The sequence below is a fragment of the Spodoptera frugiperda genome, chromosome 16 (genome assembly GCF_023101765.2).
Source record: "Spodoptera frugiperda isolate SF20-4 chromosome 16, AGI-APGP_CSIRO_Sfru_2.0, whole genome shotgun sequence".
In the NCBI taxonomy this organism is placed as follows: Eukaryota; Metazoa; Arthropoda; class Insecta; order Lepidoptera; family Noctuidae; genus Spodoptera; species Spodoptera frugiperda.
In genome coordinates this window covers 4440473-4464139 of record NC_064227.1, presented here as the reverse complement: position 1 = coordinate 4464139, position 23667 = coordinate 4440473, and the positions used below count along the sequence as shown (strand labels likewise).

The 23667-nt window shown below is 36.2% G+C and overlaps 1 protein-coding gene across 18 annotated transcripts in view; it reads right to left on the bottom strand.

Annotated features, from left to right (window-relative positions):
* The window catches only part of LOC118280717 (ankyrin-3), a 133345-nt gene that overhangs the window by 9078 nt on the left and 100600 nt on the right, over window positions 1-23667 (bottom strand). For 15 of the 18 annotated variants that reach the window (XM_050699401.1, XM_050699399.1, XM_050699400.1 and 12 more), the window contains 15 exons: window positions 11109-11189; window positions 8832-9003; window positions 8034-8222; window positions 7020-7058; window positions 6366-6495; window positions 5752-5937; window positions 4778-4972; window positions 4148-4299; window positions 3705-3767; window positions 3116-3242; window positions 2467-2595; window positions 1553-1645; window positions 730-847; window positions 281-390; window positions 26-101 (listed from right to left, as the gene is read on the bottom strand). In XM_050699401.1, coding sequence (XP_050555358.1) covers window positions 26-101; window positions 281-390; window positions 730-847; window positions 1553-1645; window positions 2467-2595; window positions 3116-3242; window positions 3705-3767; window positions 4148-4299; window positions 4778-4972; window positions 5752-5937; window positions 6366-6495; window positions 7020-7058; window positions 8034-8222; window positions 8832-9003; window positions 11109-11189 — 1860 coding nt within the window. Of the gene's footprint in view, window positions 1-25; window positions 102-280; window positions 391-729; window positions 848-1552; window positions 1646-2466; window positions 2596-3115; window positions 3243-3704; window positions 3768-4147; window positions 4300-4777; window positions 4973-5751; window positions 5938-6365; window positions 6496-7019; window positions 7227-7994; window positions 8223-8831; window positions 9004-11108; window positions 11190-23667 lie in introns of all 18 variants that reach the window. The other 3 variants (XM_035601040.2, XM_050699403.1, XM_050699402.1) reach the window with 2 other exon arrangements.

The window sequence follows — 23667 nt, the reverse complement described above, 5'->3', positions numbered from 1 at the left end:
TTTTTCCCTGTGGTTTTGATCTTACCTTGAGGTTTAGTATCTTTGCTATCATCAGTTTCTTTCGTTTGGTATTTCACGTCGCCGTTTGTAATGATCTTGTCCTGAAATAAAAACACAAGTCATTACAACATGCTTCAAGTCGTACCTTTAGATTTTACCATTATTGTATAATGACAATAAAAACTATTACTATTAAATTAAATACATTTTTTATAGTGGAATTATACTATATTTCATTTCAAAACTAGACCAAGATAAATAAATACGTGAAAGTACTTACATGTCCATTAACCTGTCTATCATGCGAGTATGGCAGGGAGCCAGGTCCCAGGCTGTTGTTGTGGTCTCCTCCCCAGTGGAAGCTCAGCTCATCCTTCAGCGCGTCGAAACCTTTGGAAAGTAAAAAAATGTTCTAGATTAGTAATAATGGAAGTTAAATAATGTAACGTACCATTTGAAATTAATAATGATATTTTCGCAAGGTTTTGCTAAAAAGCTTAAGTAATAACTATTACTTTTTCTTCGTATATGTACGTTAACTGCCACGTAGGTCGTCGAAGACCTACATTAGTGGAGGATTTGCCTTCAACAGTTTTCTAATGGCAGTTAAAGGCTTAACAAAAACCACTGTTGTACTCCTTTTGCAAATCGTGTAAATCTTATAAATGTACGTAATAATGTTCGTCATATTTAAAGAGTCAATTTCTCAACTTAGAAACTAAAACTCACCAGATTGGTCCAAGTTGAGGTAGTCGACTTGGCTCTTGCCAGCGCGCGGTGCGATGCGCTCCGGTAGTTCCACGTCCAGGACACACGCCGGGGTCTGGGACTGCTCGCCTTTCGGGACCTGGGTATACGAGTAGATAGATATAGATAATTAAACTGTACTTTAAATTCTAGATTATAGGCAGTTGTTCCACCAACGGCGAGTGAACGACTAACTATCGGCTATTTTCTCGCTCAAGAAACGTACAATAGATATACTTTCCGTGTAAACAAAAGAGATGCATATACATATACGGCGAGTGCTCGCTTCACTTGTTTGTTTTTGTTTTCACTCGTTTTCACTCGTTTCTAGTTCTAGCTCTACTCGTTACTCGTTCATCGTTGCCGGTGGGACAACTGCCTTACGCTAATTCTTATATGAAGACTCATTCATATATGTATTACGTGCAATAATTTGATTAAATGTATTAAGTATGTAATGTAGCTACCTACTATAAAAAAAATTATGTCTGTACAGATACAATATAGCGAACTATCAGAATGATAGTTCTAGATAGATCTACCATTTAAAGTAAGATACCTATATTGACAAAATAAATAATATTTGTATTTGTATTTATTTATTTTCATACTGCAAAGATGGCAAGACCATGCACAGTTATGGTCATTATTGGTCTCAATATAACAAAACAACAAATATTTTCAGAGACGTAAAATGAAAGTTGATAACTTTTATTTTCACGCCATCAAAATATTTCGAATTCTCATCAACTGATATACAATCATTCAAAAAGTAAGAGCAATATGTCCAAGTGTCGTCGCTTACCTTAGGTTCATTCATGAAGTAGATCCTGCCGGACGGGTTCTCCTCGTGGTGCTTGACGCGTACCGTGAACTCCACGCGGTTGTCTTTGAACGCCTGCAACAATACACACATATTTTACACATTAATACGGGGTCCACATCGCAAATACCTGTTTTAAGGATAGTTCATCCTATTTTACATAGTTATCTCAATCGGGGTCCACGATATATAAGCGTGGTTTATGGATAGTTCATCTGCCAAGAAAGTATTAAAGTTGGTTACAGTCAAGTTACATTCTTAACAGTAAAAATAGTTGATTCAATTCGACCTTTGCTGTTGATGAAATCAAAGAGGTATGTTAAGAACCGTAGCTATTAGCGTTCCATAGTCTTTGCTAAAAGCTGGCATAGGAGACAGGCGTGAGGTTATGTATGTATGTAAAGTGAACCTTATCTTTTTGTAATAAGTACTGAATAGCGAGTACCAAATAATGGTCAAGTCAGCAATCAACATATTATCGCGCCAGTCTTCAATTAAAAGACGTAGAGACAATGGTTCTGAATGAATAATGTTCTATATAAAATAGAATCAGGCGCTACTTTGCGGAAATTAATGGTACACTAACAATACAATAAGATTTTTAGTTTTCATTCAAAAAGCTCGAATTCGAGCTGCCGCAGCCGCCGATTCAACATGCACCTCGTGCTGCGTGAGCGTTTAATTGCGAGCGTTTATTGGAATTACATCTATAAGCGGAATGAAAACTAAAACTCTAGTAGTGTATCATGGATTTCCGCAAAGTAACGATTCTATTCCATACAGTAAATTATTCATTCAGAACTATCGTCTCCGTCAAAACTAAAAATCTATTGTATTGTTAATGAGTTTACATCTATATTGTGTGGCAGTCCTGACGGAAACTTCAATAAACTCACCTCGAAAGTCAGCATGGGCTGGCTGCCGGACTTGGTGACCGGCACCAGGTTGCCGGAGAACTCCAGGTACACGTCTTTACCGTCCAGGAATCGAACCGATGTTGAGTGGGCTACTTCTGTGTAGTGTTCCTGTGGAGATAATATTAATTTATGTAAATTTAACATTAAGTATTGGGTTAGTTCGGGTTTATTTTGACCCATTGACTGAATTTTGATCCAAATTCTATAAGCAATAGGATTCTAGAACAAAATGTATATTAGTAGTTATTTATTGGTCTAAAAATTTGGGTCAAAATTACCCCTAAGGTTAAACAAACCCGATTTTGTGGTATGCATAAGTTAAAGCCCTGTTTAAATCTTGTGTATATTCAGAGTACAACAGAATGACAAATAACTAATTTATAACGAATGCTTAATTTTCGCTGTTGACAAGTCGCAAGTCACAAGTTCGTGTTTTTCAAATTATTTAAAATAAAGATTGAACTCACCAAGACTTGCCTTTAAATATGAATATTTAAAGTGCTATGTTATAGCCGTTTTATTGAATTATTTGTATTTTATATCGACTAGTTCCATAATCAATTAGTCTTTCAACCGTCAATAATATAATTCACTAATTTACAAATAAAATAACGAAGTGCTCCCATACCTGCTGCAATAGAGTTTCGTAAGCGTATCTGTCAGTGATGGTCATGACGAGCAGGCGTCCCTCGAGCGCGTCCAGTCGCTTGCCCAGCACCACTATGCGGACGTCGAATGGGACCAGCAACATCTCTCTGGAATTAATAAGACATAAGTTATATATAGATAATAATATTAAACAGTTTCTGGTTTGATAGTCAGTGCCAAACTCGAAAACTAGTTGGATAAAGATGTGTGATAAAACAATAGTATAGCATTCTTTTTTTATGGAATAGGGGCAAACGAGCAGGCGTATCACCTGATGGTAAGCGAGCACAGTGTTATGATTTTAACAGGATCGATTACAATTAACAGTTTAATTGGTAAAAAGTCGGACAACGTGTGTTTAAAAACCCATTGATTTCCTTTCTTGTGAAAAAAATATTGTTATTTTACAATCGGTATTTTTTTTAATCTTAGACCCACACTGTGATTTCTCATATGTCGTGGGCGTATTTACAAACATACAAGTTCACATACACGTGACACCCAGATCCGAAACAACCGGTGTAAAATAACAATATTTTTCGGATAAAAGAAAATAATTTCGCTATTACCTGTATAACTCTGTGGCCAGTTTGGTAGCATCGCTGACGTTCTGGCAGTTCATCATCCAGAATCTGAAATGGAATTTGTAAGCGTTTAATAATTGTGCATGGTATGATGTTCTCGTGGGATAAAAATATCCTACTATCCAATTCAGCTACTCTTTCCGTCAATATCCATTCAGTCAGTAGTTTCAACGTGATTGACGAAAAAACGTCCAAATGAGTAAAGTTTCATATTAATATTAGTGTGATGGATACAGAGTAATCTTACGGACTATAGTCCGGTAACCTGATGGTAAGCAATCGCCACCGTCCATGGACACTTGAAACACCAGAGGCGTTACAAGTGCGTTACTGGCCTTTTGGGGGTTAGGAATTTAAGAGTTGTTGGGGAATCGGGTATTAGGCAGATTGGGAATCTATATTCGTAGAAAATAAGTTAAGTATGTTACCTGGCGGAGACGGTGGTGGTGAAGGAGGCGCAGTCGTCGGTGACGGTGAGCGGCGTGGAGCCGGTGACGTCCTCCCACACGGCGCGCGCCTGCCCGCCCATTATCGAGCACAGCAGGCGCAGGTTCGACGTCGACGGCTTCTCCGTACTGTCCTGCAGGGGGGAAAGGGGTTTTTTAAGTATTTCCATGTAGTAAAATGTTTTAAAAATAATTCAAATGTGTTTTTATAGGTTTATCGAATCATCGGTCATTTCGACGAAATTGTTTTATGATTTTTTATAGTGAATTGAAGTTTATTATGTTTTTGTTGTTATATTATTTTAACTGCTTTTAGAGTGTTAGTGAGATGAGGTCTGATTTGTAGTACATGAAGATTTTAGTTACTGTTACAAACAAGATACTAAAAAAAATATTTTCGCAGAAACAGTAATTCAGAAGTAAGTTTAAACAAATTCTTCGAAGAGTGTAAGAACTTGTCAACACTCTTATAATATTATTTCCAAAACTATCTTTGATTCATTACGAGAATTCTTTCACAATCAAAATCTTTAGAAATATATGCGTACCAAATTACAAAAATACACCATAGTTGTAACAATACATTATAATAGAAAAATGAATACAACTTACAGGCAAAGCCGGCAAGGGCGCAGTGAGAGTGATAGAGCGATGGAACTTGCGCCGCCTGGGCTCGACGGTGAGCACGGGCGACACGGCGGCGTGGCGCGGCAGCACGCGGCGGCACTGCGCCGCGCTGGCCGCCTGCGCCTGCAGACCCACGCGGATGCGCTTCGTTAGCGCTGCCGCCGGGAACTGGGCTTGGACCTGGAAGAAAGAGAATAGTTTTGATATTTTATGGTGTTGATGAAGGTTTAGACTAAACGTGGATGATCTTTAGTATTTTAATTTCTATTACTAATAATATCAAATATTTATGATACAAATCATTGATTAAGTGCTTGATTGTATAGTATCGTTTAATTAAAAAAAAAGTGAGAATCGAGAATCTTTGGCATTTTTGAAGTTGGTTAAAACGAAGTCTTGGATTTACATTATATTATTATTAGTCTTTGCATCATCATCAGCTTATAGTAGCCACAGCTGAGCAAAGACCTCTTCTCACATGGAGAAGGTTTGAGGATTAATCACCACGCTTGCTCAATGCGGGTTGGCGATTTCAAACTTATTATTTATAAATTATAAGCTTAGGTTTTCTCACTATGTTTTCCTTCACCGTTTGTCAGCGGTCTCTAAGTAATCTTAGTCTTTATAAATTTTTAATTCAAAACCGAAATTTAATTAACACATTGGAGATGACTTCCGTATATTTCAGCAAAGCTTCACTAGAGGACTGACCAACAGATAGACGTTATTAATATTATTAGATTTGCTTTGATGTACAAAAGTGCCTTCCTAGACTAATTGAAATAAAAGATTTTGACTTTTTTTACTTTTAACAGACTCCCAATCATAAACCAACTACAATAAATAGCATTTAAAGTCCTACCTGTGGTATATGCGCACCATCTAGTTACAGTATCCTGATATATTGCCTCTAACAGACTTTAAACCTAATCACAATTGAATAAAGTTCAAAATCCTACCTGTGGTATATGCGCACTGGAGATGGTGCCTCCCTCGGGCCCGATGACGTGGACCTCCTGCCGCACCCGCGACACGCAGGCGAGGTAGTGGGGGAAGTCGCACGTGATGATCCGCGTCACCCGCTCCCCACTCTCCCCTATGGTCTCGTTGCCGCCGTACTCCTGGCGCTCGCGTTGTAATGCTTCCTGGAAATGGGGGAAAGTAGATTAGATTTCTGGATGAAGAGAAAGTTAGTTTTATATACTAAACTGGAAATATTACTTTGAACTTTAAATAAGAAAAATCTGATATCGCATTGATCTATGGTTCCCAGTTTTAAATGTAGCAATCGAGCTTAATATTCGCTCGTAGACGAATATTCGTTTTACGATGGTTCTTATGAGTGAAGAATGATTCGACTATTATAACTATAGTTAAAAACAAATTAATTTCTGTAATATACCAAAAAGTTTATGCCGTCCTCAGTAACGACTTCATAATTACATATTTCTTTAACTATGTACTATTACTTTAATAACGTTTTAGAGTGTTTCAGTGTTCTAAACTCTCCCAATACTATTCTTAAGGACTTTTAGGTATTTTTAATGTTTTTTTTTGTATGAATACTACCGACCTGTATCAGTGGGTTGTCATTGTTGTGTAGGTAGTGGTCCTGCCAGGTCTCGCCAGTGTCGGAGCGCAGTACCACGATCTCGCGCTCGCGGCACGACGACGTGTAGATCGGCACCTCGATCACCACTGGACTGTTGGGAGAAAACCAAATTGTTATTATCACCATAGTAGGTAAAAAGATAAAAGACGTCCACTGTGTGAAAATTACCTGCATCTAGTCGGCTTCCCTGTGACTTTTACCAGATCGCAGGACACCAATGATTCAAAAGTTTTAGGGTAGCTAACATGTAACCTATTCCTCAAGTAAGTATTGCAGACGTCTCTAGACTACAGCAACTCAGAGCTGCGGACTACCTAGCGGGTATACAGAGGCTCCGGCTCGAAAAGCAGGAGTAGGAACGGGGTGGTTTTTAGTCAGTAAGATTCTGACATTACCTCTCCCCTCACCCAAGGCGGGAGAAGTTATTGGATGATTTTCTCCCCTCAAAAAGGCTATAGCAACTACTTATCATTAGAGGGGCCGTAAGCTTATTCCTATCTTTGTGGTAAAATATAGAGCAGAATCACTATTTAAGACAAAGTTTGATAAAATTAAGAAATAAATACATTTAGTGACCAAAAAAAAATTATTATTGATTCACAATAAAATACTTACGCCAAGAATTTAGCGCCCTGTGGTTGTAGCTCAAGTAACCTTGAGGCTAGGGCTTCGCCCTCCATGAGTGTTCGTCGTGTTGCAGCCCTGCAGGTGACGCGGGTGGGCGCTGCGCACGCGGCGGGGGGGACTATGATGCGCACGCCACCGCGCCGCTTGGCCTTCATCGCACCTCCCCGCGCATCCACCACAAACGATACCAGGAAACTGGGGGTGGAGAAACGTGGGGATGTTTAATAGATTGTCTGGTGTTTAAGAGTTTTATTCAAGGAAATTAATGTTGGGTTCTTTTACGGAGTTCTACAGCTATAGTAATAAGTTCAGTTTAATTTTTACGTAGTTTATACTCCATTTGTTTGACGATGAAATGACGCAAAAGTAGACATACAAAAAATATTTTTACCCATCTGTTTCTGAATGAGATTACTGCGACTTTTTCTTGCTGTTGTGTAGGTATGAGACGTGAGAATATTTTCTAAAATCGTCTAATAACACACGCGTCTTTATTTTTGTTACATTAATGTTCACTATGCATACCATAATACGAGTCTGACATTATTCCACTAAAAGAAAGATATTTCTATCAGAAATTACTTTTGTTATTAGTTACTAGCTTTTGCCCGCGACTTCGTTCGAGTGGAATAGTGACTTCCGGCAAATTTTTGGTTTTAACCACATAGTTCCCGATCTCGCGGGATCTCTTCAGAAATGAGATGTGGAAGATATTCCAGGGAACTCTTCAAAAATCAACATACTAAGCTCTGCGTTTGACAGGTTAAGTAATCACTAAATAACTCTGAGTATGGCAGTTAATGTACTTTAAAGAAAGCTACGCATTATTTTTAGCATTAGCATTTTTCACTTCTCCTACACATAAACTATAAGTGTACCAAATTTTATGCTCCTACGTCCGCGCAATTTTCGTAAAAAGGTTTCCAAAGTTTTTGCATCACGTATTAATATATAGATACTTACGCCAAGAACTTAGCGCCCTGTGGTTGTAGCTCAAGTAACCTTGAGGCTAGGGCTTCGCCCTCCATGAGTGGTGGCGGGGCGGCGGCCGGGGCTCGTCGTGTGGCAGCCCTGCAGGTGACGCGGGTGGGCGCTGCGCACGCGGCGGGGGGGACTATGATGCGCACGCCACCGCGCCGCTTGGCCTTCATCGCACCTCCCCGCGCGTCCACCACAAATGATACCAGGAAACTGGGGTTGGAGAAACGTGGTGAATGTTTAGTAAATTGTCTGGTGTTCGATGGTTTATTCAAGGAAGTTAATGTTGGGTTCTTTTACGGAGTTCTACAGCTATAATGGCACAAATGGAGTAAAATTTTATTTTAAACTGAACGTTATTTCTTATTTTTTATTTTTGAAATAAAAATATATCTATGTCCTTTCTAAGGTTCTAAACTATATCTGTACCAAATTTCAACCAAATCCGTCAAATAGTTGCGGAGATTAATGGTATAAGCATAGAATGTTCGACGTGATTCTTTAATTTGACATAACTTTTTTATTTATGAACCGATTGACATGAAACAAACACTAAATGTAAATTTAAGCATCCCACAATATATTCGTGAAAACCGCATCCAACTCGGATCAGCCGTTTCTGAGATTAGCGCGCACAGACGAACAGACAAACAGACAAACAGACAAACAGACAAACAGACAAACAGACAAAAAAAAAGTTAATTACATTTTTGGGTTCGACATCGACATAACAATAACCCCTGCTATTTTTTTTATTTTTATTTTCAATGTACAGACAGCACTTTTCTACGATTTTATTATATGTATAGATTACAAACGTACCCAATATCCAGTGGCTGCCGATCGATGGTGGCGACCTTCCTGTCATTGTTGCTGGGCCACAGGTGACCATCGGTGACCGTGTCCTCGAGCGGCTTCGCTCGGTGCAGCGTACCCGCCTCGCTGTTCATGTAGCGGTATTGTTGCTGCTGTTGGATTGGGCACTCTACCTCGCCTGGAAACAAGAAGAAGATAGATTATATTTTATAGAAAGAAAAAGTTACATAGTTGTGTTTTTTTATTACCTTAACAATATCACTTAGGTATCTCTCTTATAAAATAATAAAATGTCCATAACTTGCTTTTCTTTTAATCGTCTGTATTGAATGCATCTAGAAATACCTACATTGTAGTTATTAAAAACATAATATTTTTAATTTCATGTGACTTTTCATAATTGTTTCCAAGCCATTAATCATTGATATCATGACTGCGCGGTTGGTGCGATGGCTGGGCAACTGGCTGCCGTGCAATCTGTAGCGGATTCGATTGCCGCACGGAGCAATTTTATATGTGATCCGCAAATTGTTGTTTCGGGTGTCTTTTGTAAAATTGTATGTTTGAACGCACCCACGATACAGGAGAAAATCATAGTGCGGGGCAATGTTATTAAAAAAAATATATACCTATAGCTCACGTATTTAATTTACGATTGATACTAAAATAATCTAAAACCAATTTATTTAATATAAATCATCAAAAACGTTCATACAACAAGATGTACAGTATTCGGAAACTATTGGAAATTAGGTCAGATATATGTGGTCAGTTGACCTCTTTTCTCAACGTTTGACAGACGTAAATCGTGTCCTTGGGTCTCGTTATAGACATAGCAAGTGATTTCCATCGTCAGACCAGTGATAAACAGTATTCGATAGTAGTGATTTTATTTATAAAGTTTATTTGGCGGTTTATTGATGTTCGTGTTGTTTAGTTAAAAGTTGATTTTGTGTCTCGATCTTAAAGTTTAGGGACGAAGCCTCAGATCGATAAAGTATATGTATAAAGAATTTCAAGATAAACACAGTTAATCTTAAATTGAAAGTTAAAACTGTGAGAGTTGTATACGAAATAAGACTGATAAATAGTAACATATTTAAAACTTTATGTTTGTTTTAACGTTATGTTTCATAATCAGAATCAAAGAGAGTCTATATCTACTGAAAATTCAGTTTTTTTAATCTTTCTATCCCCGAAGTGGTAGACAGAGGAGCACATTTCAGTATGTGATGCCATTGTACAACGTACACCCGCTTTTCACCATTAGTGTTATAAGTCCCATGTAATAGAGGGTTAGCCTATTGCTATATACCGGACGGATCGGGGAATCGAACTCGAGACCCGTTGCCCGGCAGCCACACTGGCGACCACTCAGCCAAGGAAGCTTATTAATGATGCTCTTGAAAAAGCAGTAAATAAAGATATTTATGTCAATATTTTAAAGTATGACCTTGTAATAAACGAAATTACACAACCACGTGCAAAAAGCATAAAGCTCAAAGCCGCATGTTTAAAGAAATAACTAACAAATTGAAAAATATTCAGAAGTTTGTAAACAACATTTCATGAAATTAGTTTAGTTTTGTGGTTATCTAAACACATCTTTCTACAAGTCATAAGTAGTTTTATTGCATAAATTGGGTAGGCATAGACCGACATTTTTTCTCTAAGTACTTTAAACTGCGCGTAGGCACGTGGCACGTGTCTGGTGGTAAGTGATAATGCGATCTACGATGGAGCACGTCTGCCTATAACAAACCTATTCACTCAGGCCTTTAAGACATCCAGATAATTCCCATCAGGAAACACAGACTCCGGCAAAGAATTCTATTCCCTACAAGTTCGAAGCGGAGCGCTTCGTGCGAGCGGGTGGAATATCTACCATAAAGCGGTAGCGCTTCGCCGATTGTCTTGTGGTTCGATGATGGAACGGACTAGGCGGAAGCAACTTAAAAAAAAAAAGACGTTGCCCCACACTAGGATTTTCTCCTGTGCCGTGGTTGCGTCTACAAACGTACAAGTTCACATACACATGACACCCACCCAGACCCGGAACAACAATTTGAGGATCATACAAAGAGTTGCTCCGTGCGGGAATTGAACCCGCTACACGTTGTACGGCAGCCAGTTGCCCAGCCACCGTGCCAACCGTGCAGTCACAACTTAATTTAAACTTGTTTCCAACAACTGACTTTTTAGCAATCCATCAGCTAATTTATCTACTAAGGATTCATTAAACATTTAATCTAAAATATATATGTAATAGATATATAAACTCACCTCCTTCGTCCTCAGAGTCGCTCATGAATGTGTCCTGCATTAGCTCGGGTGCCGCCACTCTGTATTTACCTTCCAAGCCACCTGAAACAAACAAATATGATATTTAGTACATTGTTTTAAAGTCTCTATTAGTTTAATCTCAATTTTAAGTACAACTTATAAGTCATAACTTATGATCAAGAGATTCGAGTAAACGAGTATGGTTGAATTATCAAGTAAAATATAACATTAGGTACAATAATTCGCGTTAAATTTTGTGTCATAGAGATAAGTGATGTACCGTCGTACTCAAAGTCATTTTAATGGTCACTTAACCCAGTCCTTAGCCGTTGGTTTCAAAACAAAATCATTACTTACAAATGAATAGTTTAAGTTATCTTTAAAAATGTCTCTAGTGCGGCAGTTAGACGTTTAGATGGCATTTTAGTTTGATAAAACAAGACGATATAGAAAATTCAGCTTCCTATATTTTATAGGGTTATTTCATTCATCATAAGGTACGTGGAATGATTTTCGTTTTCGTTTTGCTTTCGTTTACTCCTTCGAGACGAGAAAAAGATGCCTTAGACTACATCAATTCATTGCACGAACGGGACCATTTATCAATCAAGATCTGCATCCTAACTGCCTTGAAATTGCTACACAAAGTACCGTTTTCAAAAGTCCATTTTGCTCCTACATTGAGTTCACTTAAAGGAACACAATGGTACTATAAATAGTGGCAGGATGCATTGAAGTATTGTCAACGGTTTCATTCAGCTGATTTTTATAACAGCTCCATCTGTGGGCAGTTTTATGAGGCAACAAGAAAGTAACTGAGTTTGTTATAGAAGTTGGTCAAAGTATAGAAGGGATTTAGGGGTAAGTGATAAGTTCTAAATTGATTATTAAGATAGCTAGGATAAATTCACCTTGGATGAAGGTATATTTTAATCAGTACATTACACCTAATCTTAATCACTGAAACGCACGGTTGGCGTAGTAATCGGGCGATCCCGGCGACCGGCTTCTAAATTACGTGTCAAGGGTTTAATTCCCATACAGAATAACTACTTTATAATCGACTTACTGTTGGTTAAGAGTGAGTTAGTTGTGACATGCGCGTTTGTGTTTCTTAACGTACCTACAACGCTGGAGGAAGTGTCTTTTGGTCAAATACTCAAACGTCACTCAACTTTAAGACATTTTCAAATATAGTTCTGTGCCTACAAATTCTTTGTAAATGACAGAGATAGCTCGTTGTTTAAGTACAACTTAAATTTGAGCATTTCAGCATTCGGGCGTTAGTGTATCCCAAAAACGCTCCTTTATTATTAGGCACTCAGAAAAGTCTCTAGATATCCTAAATTGGGACTAGGTACCCTAAATTAGGTCTAATGTTTCGTTTGTATGATTGTACGTAGGTGTAGCTGTGTGTGGCGGACACATGGCTAAAATATGTGAATTGTGTAATCCTAATATGAGTTGAACTCAATTGTTTATAAGGTCATCGTCTAGTTGCTAACAGATCTGTTCATGACATGGATTTTAACTGTTTTCGTGTTACGTTGAATATATTGCTGTTTTATTGGCTTTGCGGTGAATATGTCGCGTTTAATGATTAGTGTGATATTGATATGTGACATGAATGAAATGACATATCCTTATTTCAGAATATAAACAGATATATAATGGATCGCTATTTAGCTGAAAACTTTCATAAGTAAAAAACCTATTTTATGAAAATAGGTTTTTCAAACTATTTTATGAAAATAGGTTTTTTTTACTTTTATGCTAAATAGTTATTGTGGTGTTCCGAAGATTAAAGACCGGCTTCTCATCCAAGAGAGTGCTGGTTCGAAACCTATCAACGGCAAGTACCTATGTGACTTTTCCCGAGTTATGTACTTTCTAAGATTATTTAGACACCTCTGACAAACGGTGAAGGAAAAATGGTGAGGAAAGTTGGGCTTATAATTTCTAATTGTAAGTTTAAAATAGGCCAGTAGTGGCCAATTATAGGATTAATGTTGTGAAACCTACAGTTTCTCAGAATAATATTACCTAGTAGAAGAAAACAAAGTTTTGTTTTTATCTCAGCACTGGTAATTAGCTAAAACATCAAACACCACCTACGCGTCAATTCGAGTAAGAAATCTTTATCTACAGTGCATAAGTATCATTTACACTATAAAAGAAAATATTCACACGGAGGTAATTGACTCATTTCTTACGAAATCGAAACACAATACAATCAATACACTATATTGCAGTTTTGCTTGCAAAATATACACTTAGTTTTCGCAAAAAATTGCCAGGACACTTTTTTTCCTTAATCTTACATATCGTAACGCCTTAATCCTCGAAAGTTTAGGCAGAGGTGCACATCATGGCACATAATGCCACTATACAATGTACACCCAATTTTCACAATTTATGAGTCCGTGAAGTCCCTTGTAATAGGTAGTGAGCCTATTACCACATTTTCTTTACTCTTCTCCATACTTATTCCCTACATTATTTTTTCAGATATCTGATGACGACATAATTTTGAAGAAACAACATCAATCAGTAGGTCATCACTGCTGGCATTGTTCGATATGGTTCGGTCAAGATTTCTTCAACTCGCACGATGATATTATAGGATGTCTCCATGTCTAAATAATATTATATTAAAACAAATATAATACACGATGCAGGGCAAAGAACTTTCCATAGAAAGTGCCCGTTGTCAGTGTAAGGAAGCGCATTAGAATAGATGTATGGTTTCGGCGCAGGAGTCGATTGGCGCTCGCTTGCATACCTAATCGATAGAAACGACAATTTGTCTATCAAATGAGGGTTCGAGGTGTGTTGTGTTTTCGTTGTAAATATTTTGATTAAGCAAACAAGATAGATCAAGAAAGATAAAAGGTGAGATTATTCAGATTTTTATTATCTATTAAAGACATTAACCATTGGAAAATGGAATTTAAAACACTGAAAAGCCTTTTCTTTGTTCACATTTTGAAAAACTTATAGTACTTTCAAATACCCACGCCCTTTATTCTGATAAGTACCGTATGGTTAATTTTCCTATACATTTTTCTAGATTACCTAACAAGGTGGCTTTTGAAACTTTGTCTCCAAAACTGCAAACAAATAACGACCTTATGACAAAAACATTTTACTAATATCAATTAATATGAACAACGGCGCATCTTTTGTTGTCAACTAGGTAGACAATTGAATGCGCGTTAATGCACGGTTTTGCATTTTGTCATATTTTAAGTTTACAGTTACTGTTAAGGTCAGTGACAGTTGTATGGTTCTTCCTGACCTTACGTTTGACCGGTAGGTAACAGTAGACAGTACGGCGAAAGTGTGGAACAAATTTTGGCCCTTTGTTGATGTTACGGTTCAGTAATCTACAGATTACAGACTTGTACTAAGTGTGTACTTTGTACAACTTAGCTTTATGTTGAACGAAAACGTTTATTTTTTTTATTGGTAAAATCATCCAATGACTTCTCCCGCCTTGAGCGAGGCGAGAGTTAGTGTCAGACTCTTACTGACTAAAAACCACCTCGTTCCTACTCCTGTTTTTCGAGCCGGAGCCCGCAGATAGTCCGCAACTCCGGGTAACCTATGGCACACTATAGGTTACAATTCCAGACTCTGCTATTTAGAAACCCAAAAATCCCTAGAATCAAACCTCAAACATTGGTCTCCCAACGTGACAACCACGTGATTACATACCAGCACAAAACTATGTTTAGTGATTTATGGTAACGTATAATTTACTCGGTCGTAAACCGTGTTGACCTGATTCCAAGTCCTACGGTCGATTTTTATGTCCGTAACAACTTTTCTAAGTGAAGAAAATCGATTGTTGCAATCTTTTGACTAAAACTGCTAATGTAAAATGTTTAAAATAGAATTATAATGTTAGCTTTTATTTATAACTTAGATAGCTTCCTACGCGTAGGATTTTTGGAAATTCTCTTAGTTTTCCTAAGAATTTTATAATGAAAATTATAAAATTCTTAGGAAAACTAATGAAAATGTTTGTCCGTTAATCACGCTGAAACTACTGAAAGGATTTTGATGAAATTATATGTATTTTTTTAATGGAAGCTAAAAATCTAACTCTACTAACTATGTGAAATGTAATTTTTGAATTAGATAAGAACCCTTACTGCGTTCTATAGGGGTACATCCGATACCCCTATTTGATTCCGGGTCCGGCAAAGAATTATTAAAAATATGTGTCAGTAATGTTACTAGGTGTATGATTCCCTAAACTCTTTAACGCATAGACCTCATAACATAACATAACTGGTGATGAGTGAGTGTAACATTTAATGTGTACACCTCTGCCTATTCTCAAAAGACCACCACCATAAAAACCTTGAATTGCATTACAGTTCTTACAATCGCATGCAGAATGACGCGATAAAGTGTCGTGTCGCATGCACTAATTAGATTTATTCTTCTGTTTATATTATACATACATACATATACAAGTACTTGTAGAACATAATAATATGTACATATAAGTAGGTATGTATTGATACATTGAATACAATTGATCTCAGATGATTTGCTTCGTAGTTGTAAGCGGCTTCGCCCGCATTATCGGTTAAAAAAACCTGTATATTTTCCTAGGTTTTAATCTAACTCTGTGCAATATTTCATTCATATCGGTTCAGTAGTTCTTGCGTGAAAGAGTAACAAACGAAAAGTTAGATGGATCAATTTAGGTTTAGGTTTAAAGAAACTTTATTCTCAATAAGTAAGTAAGTTTACTTTTTTTTAAGTAAGTTTCTATTATTTTTCTTATTATCACTTGAAATGTACAGCAAATAATTTGGGTACAATAAACTTGAGACTGGTGTCTGTTGTAGTGAAATCTGTATTACAGATCACTAGGTCAAATCAAATTAAATTAAAAGGATTTTTTTAACACTGGTAAATAAATCAAAACATACAATGTAACTTACTTGAGAACAATACTAAGCAAATAAAATACACAGTTCGTCATTATCATTTTACTTATGTACGTATATATGTACTTGGTCATCATGCTGGAGGTGATTAGGTACGGAATTACGGATAATATGATGAATACAATTGATCTCAAGTCATTCGTACGATGATCTCATTGACGGATTGGTATTAACATTGAACGTAACAAACAAGACGTCATACTGTCATGAAAAAAGTAAAATATAAAGTCGTACTATTGTTATTACCGGAAGATTGGTGCCTAAGTTTTTATTATAGTGCTTCTTTTTAAGGGTGGTAAATCATCCAATGATTTCTCCCACCTTGAGTGAGTCCAGATGGGGTGTCAGACTCTTACTGACTAAATACCACCCCGTGCTTACTCCCGCTTTTTGAGCCGGAGCCCTGGTAAACCCGCTAGGTAGTCCGCAGCTCCGGATTAACAATTAATTGATTAAGGCCTAATATCATCATTGCCATTTGACGGATGCATGCATCTTTAACAAACAATAGGCGGCCTACAAAATGTCAAATGCTTGGTTAGAAACAATGAAAACTGCCCATGAGGCGGGAACGTTAAATGCGTTAAATAAAAGGAGTTTCTTGCTCGTTCTTCTCCGTTCGAAGCTACACTTTCGAACGAGCACCTATAGCTTCACCGACAGGCAGACTGACAGACTTTTATTTATTTCTTTATTTGTTGACATTTCAAAAGTACCTAAGTGTATGGTTTAATTGGAATAAATGATTTGACTTTGACTATGAATGCAGTGGACAGTGGGCCTTTTTTGTAACGAGCTACTTCGGCAATCAAATTATCATCAGAATTCGACCTTATTAATTATCATAGTAGTACTACAACTTGAAAGAGCAAGGGTCAACTTCAATGAATCACTAGAGATAGCGAGAAAGGCCTAATTATAATTAACTCTTAATTAATGAATGGGCAATAATGTCAATTGTTATTACAAGAGTCAAAGTGCATTCATTTTCATTTCATTTACATGTACTTGTCACTAAAGTAAATAAATCACAATAAATAACTTTTAATATTATAATTAATGCAAATTGTAAATCAATTGTAACATGTGCTGATAACAATGTCAGACTCCAATGACGTCTACATAAATATACAACATGACTTCAATCTCAACAGAGCGAATAAGAAATGCGTGTTTGCGAAGAATAATTCATTCGGTGATTACACAATCTACATCGATGCGCACGCGACGCCGCGCGTCTGATGTCACCGGCTCTCTGACTATACGCGCACGCGCCGGCGTGGGAGTGCACAAGGGCCAACTAATTGACTCCATGACTCTCCAGTCACCTGACTGACTTCTGACCACATATCTCATGGGCCATTACGAAATTTACCCTTTATAGAACAAGTGACAATCATTGCCTATTAATCAATTCACCAATGTCGTAAGTGATACCACCCAATCATACATAGATTTGATTAGATCATATCATTGTTTGTATAATGGCTCTCTGTCTATTTTCAGCTCTAGTTGAATTTAAGGAGTGTTAAGGTCAATCCGAATTAGCTAGCAATCCATTTATATCGATTCATCATCGACACGAAAGCAATTCGTAATCAACGATTTATCGATGCTGAAGTAAAGTTTCGTGATCGCCCCGCCCTAGTATTTGCTACTGTTTTCTCGGCCCTACCCTCTCGATAGTCAGTAGAAATATATGGATGGGAGTAATCGAATTTTATTATAAGTATAAGTAAAATGAAAACAGAACGGTAGCTAATGTTTTTGTAGACACGACAAGGTCGATAGAGCGATTATTATTTTTAAAAGCCTCTCTAGTAGGTACGTGGAATAACGTAACAACGATTCGAATCGACGGCTTTTATGTAACAACAAGTTAAAAGCAATTACATCTGAGTGCTGCCGGGATATTTTGTTTGTTTTTGTGAATCAGAATACAAGAATATAGTGTTTATATTTGTCTAGACGTAGCCCTGAGGTGATTCCTCTGTGCATTTTGATTGTGTCCAAAAGCAACGATGACACATATTTTGGCACAGATTACACATGAAAGTTTGTGTGAGGAGATTTACTAGGTACATTATTTTCTTTGTATATTACGCCAAAATATAATTATAGCGTTATTATTAAGAAGTAGTGGTACGTGTCTCTTTCTAAGAGTTTTTAAAATAGTAGTTTGATGTCTGATTTCTTAGAATGCTTTTTTTTCATCATCATCATCGTCATTTCAGCCACAAGACGTCCACTGCTGAACATAGGCCTCTCCCAAGGACTTCCAGATAAGCTGGTTGGACTTGGAAGCAACCTGCATCCAGAGGCTCCCTGCGACCTTAATCAGATGCCTTTTATTAGATTTTAATAATGATAATTCTGAGCACTTATTAGGATCTTTGTAATCATCTGAAGAGAATAATACAAAACTAAGACAAAACCTTTAAAAGAAGAATATAAAAATTCTATTTTTTATTATAAAGTAGGCGAAAGAACAGATGCTTCATTAACATAAACACAATACCTTTCTTTACTCGGCTTTATTTAGGAAAAGGTTGATTGTACGGCTCTTGTAAACTTACGCTTTTTATAGAGCCATTGTTTATTATTTTAATCGCAGTTTATCTACATTTTATGCCTAGGAATCTATTTTGAAGTAAGTACTGAGAATTTAATTGGTTCCGAAATTCCTAGTTTCTTTAGGAACAGAGAGTAAAGTTTCCTAAGAAAAGGAGGATCCTCCGAGCACGCGAGGTGATCGTACCTGGCGGGCTTTCTGCCCAACAGTTCTTCGTTGGGATTTTCTATCCATGTTTATTCGCATGTAAACTTCATATGTGCGATATAGAATTTATGATCATCCGTTGATTTGCTCTAACGCCTCCGGTGCTACGGGTGTCCATGGTCAGCGGCGGTTGCTTATCATCAAGTGAACCATCTGCACGTTTACCGGCTTATACCACAAAAAAAAATACAACAGCCTATATAACCAGCCACTGCTGAGCAAAGGCATAGTAGGTATTTTGTTCCATCTGTATGTAAACTTAACCATAAAATCGCCTGTTTTATTAGAACAAACCCGCTAATTAAACTCATTGGTACAAAACAAACAATAGTTCATTTTATACTCAATGCTAACTGTTAAGCTGTATGAATCACTGTGATAATCAGCATTCATATCCTATTTACAAGTACTCTGCTTACCCACCTAATGCTAAATACTTGTTTTACAATGAACTTATTGATTCTCCTATGTAGGTGACTAGTAACTGTTATGGTAGCTTATGTCATCTATTCGATGTAGAAACTGTAATAGATACTAGATAGAGTCTATAGAATAGTCGGAGAGCCTAATTCTAATAAATTGAAGTTATCTTGTAAGTGGATTATGTCAATTTGGTTGTTTTATTAGTTTTTATTTTGGTCATTTAAGTAAGAATGTATCAGAATGTGTCATAATAGTCACTATTTATAAGGTGTGGTTAAAAATTCCATAATTTTGTTTGCTCAAGATCAATCGCGTTTGCAATCTGAGTATATTTTCGTATGATGTAAAACATTTTTTTAAAACTCTAGTCTTTGTATGATTACTTTAATAAAAACTAATTAGAACTACAAATAACATTCACCAATTTTAAAAACCACATTACAATTTAGTTCAATGACTTTCCAAGCATAATTTTATAACTAACTTATTCAACATTCATTCGGTACCTAGTTACGTAGGTACCCACGTCCAAAATCAGCGTAATGGTCGTTAAAAGAACCCATTCAGCTAACAGGGGGTAGGTAGATATGTAGGTGTAGTGACGTTATACTAAAGGAGCGGTGTAGTTGACATCATCGACGGATAAAAAGGTCGCATGCATCTGTGATTGTTTTCCAAGATGAGATTGTTGTAACGCATGCGTTTGCGCTACTGCGCAAAAAGATTATGATGTTTGTTTGTTTTGTTTTAATGGCGGAAGCAGAAGGGTTAAACTAAAAATTATATTTCCTGTTTTTAAGGATTGTCTTATCATTTAAAGACTAGCTTTTATTCTAAAAAGTAGCTATAGAAGCCTATTGGTTATAGCGTGATGTTTAGTCTATAGCCTTCCTCCAAAAATGCACTGTCCAACACAAAAATTATTATTGAAATCGGACCAGTAGTTCCAGAGATTAGCGTGCTCAAACAAAACAAACTCTTCAGCTTTATACATTAAGTAGGTACCTATATACTAGTATGTATATAGATTATCATAATTATGTATATTTCAATTTGTTGTCCTATGGAACTGGATAAAAGGCATGGACCGCCATTTACGTGATTTCGTCATCGTGTTTTTATAAATATGACTTCGTACTTTTATGGCGATTCATAATTCTAAATGTGTATTTCTTTTTTCACGGAATATTCTATGCTTGCCCTTTGCTAAGGAATAAAGTATTGATCTCTATTATTTAATACGTGATAGGTCCATATTTATAATTACGTATAAGATACAACATTAAGCAGCATATACCTGGGCTTATTCTTAAAGATGATATATTACAGTTTCATTGTATTTATCTCTATAATATAAAAATAAGTCAGGTTTTCCTTCCTGACGCTATAACTCTAGAACGCACGAACCAATTTCGACGGTTAAGCACTCGTTGAAAAGATGGCGGGTTTGTTGTTTGTTGGGGTTTGTAGCAAAGAAAATTCAGGAAAATTTCAAGAGAAAAGCAGGAAAACAGGGAAAATCATAGGTGGCGAAACGGAGTTCGCTGGGTTTGCTAGTTACCTATATTTATGTGGTTTAGTGGGCAGCAGTTACTCGTAATAAATAAATGTAAAGTTTGCGTGCAAGCAGCAAATGGTAAGGTAGTATTTTAATACAAGAAAACGTGTAATTTTTAACAAGTTTTCTATGACGTTATCGGTAAAGAAAATCCAGTCCTTTGTGTGAGCTTTAAATACTTAAATAAAGTTTTTATTCCAATAGTGTCAAGGTTGGTTTTCGTATGATCTTTGGTAGATATAATGGTAAAAATGAGTTTTACGTCAATTAGAATTCATGTCATATTAATGATGAATTTAGTAATTGACATCAATCAATATTGGACGCCCATTAAAGAGATATTTTGGTCGACTTAATATACATACATATTGTCAACTATTTTATTATATCTATGGTCGTTATCGAGAATGTTTTGTTTTTACTATCGAAATGAAACTTTTAGAACTACACTGTATTTTTATAATAACTATCGTGACTCGTGATACATACTAAATTAACTAAAAATCACGGTTTACACACGCTGCTCATGATGAAGAGTCCCTCTGTGACTTGAAACTAGTAGAGCATATCTCTATTAATTTACGTGAGCAAACCGTAACTACACAGTATTTTCTTTAAGCATGAAATAGTCTTTGTACAAAGATGTTTATATTTTAAGATAAACATTTTTAACTACTTAAACATTGTGTAGGAATCTGTAGTCTTTATTATTATTCAAATTCGTGACCTTAATTCATATTGACACCTGTTTTTCATAAATAAACATTTTTAAAAGGTTGTTAGATTAAACATTTTAAAATTGAGAAGTCAAATATTCACTCTATGATTTGTACTTTGATTGCGTAAATCTTACATGAGAAAGATGTAGGTACTTGGGGAAGTTTAATGAAACAATTTTCTTGCATAACGTGAGGTGTATGGCAGAACGGGTAGAGCGCGATAATTAACATCTATTTAGGTTAGGAAACATTAATTAAGCGACTGGAATGACGGGATCACTCAACTCTAGTTCAAAATTGTTACACATACGCTTTATAAGTACTTTTTATTCGGCAAAGAAGTAGACTAAGCATGTTGAAATTTTTATATAGACGTGAAACAACGCTTGCGTTGTGTCTCGTTGTGTGAAATCCATAAAAAATATTTAATTCCATAAAAAAACCTTCCTAATCCCCAATTCCCCATCAACCCTTAAATTCCTAACCCTTAAAAGGTGTCGGTTGTCAAAGAACTGCCGCGATTGCTTAATATCAGGTGATCCGTATGCTCGTCGTTTACGGGCTTATACCATAAACAAAATAATAAGGGCCCGATTACTTAGGGCAGGCAGTTCCTAAAATCCCAATAATATTTAACTCAACATACATAATTATAAAACCTAAAGCATTTTGAAAAAATCTGATTTGTAACAAATCAATCAGTCACAATTTTCTTTTTCCGCGCTTTTCTAGTAACGTCATAATCTCACATGATTATTACTGGCCAGTTTTAAACGTCAAATTTGAAATTGGAACCATGTACATAGATTCGTTATAAGAACATGGTGCGTGCAAATCATTCATTCATCGAATGATTAATTGGCAATACCTATCTTATTTATCTATTTAATTTAATCATGTTCTATTAAAATATTGGCAGATATTATCAAAGTATTTAAAACTTCAATGCATCAGTCAGTATTTATTTATATTCAAGTGTTGTGTTGAATCATAGAACAGTGAAGTTGAGAACAGTTACGTATTCGTGAGGGTAAAAAAGCCATTTTATAGCGAAGCATTCCACGGTAGCATACTAGTATAGAAGCTATGCAATAAACTGTTGATCTGTTACATATATCCAGTAAGACTATAAAATATAAATTCTTGGTGGAAATCATTGCGTTGTGATGTTTTTGTTGGTATTAGATAACAGTATTTTGTTTTATGTGGGATCTCTGACTATAATGGGTTTGTATAGGTAATATTTTGTTATGACAATAAAGTAACAATTTATTACATAAAAAGTGTCATTATTATTAATTATGGGTTAATCTACTTTTATAAAATATAATTAATGTCACATAATATAGCCGTACGGGATTTTATTAGTAAAAAAGTTGTTTTAATCTGCATTAACAACAAATGAATGACTCGAAACATGTAGTTTGATATTAAAGACGCCATAATTTAAAAGAAACTATAGTAAAGACATAAAAATCGCTATTTACAAATGTAATTTCACTAAAAGATCGACAGATCAACATTTTCATTCAAGACAAGTGCTTTAATCGAAATAAAATAATCAATTTGACTTTGATGAATGAATTAAAAGTAAAAGTATGATATCTGATCATAAATACACAATGTGCAATGCATTAACATTCATTGCCAAGTGCAAATACATACGAAAGTGACCTTGTAATGTCAAGGAAATCTTTAAATATAAAAATCAATGTTTGTCTCTATGTACCTACATATGTATGTATGTGACTTACAGCTACAAATACAACGCGATCGATTCACACGTTTCTTTAAGGTAAGCGTCCACAGGCTCGCATCGTACGTATCGTACGCAACGGATTTTAGTTTGTCTTGTATAGAAACTCATACAACTGCGTCCACTGATCCGCATCGTACGAACCGCATCATCGGCAATGCCTACATGCGATGCGTACTGATGACGTCGTACGGAATGCGTGCGATGCGTACGACGCGGGCCTGTGGACGCTTACCTTCTAAAAAATAAAAGGAGTTTAGTTTAGTTTTCTTTTGTTTTAAATTAGTTCTTTATAAATGCGAAAGTTTTTCCATTTGTTTTTGTAGTTAAGAAGTAAGTTCTTCAAGGTTTTGTGTG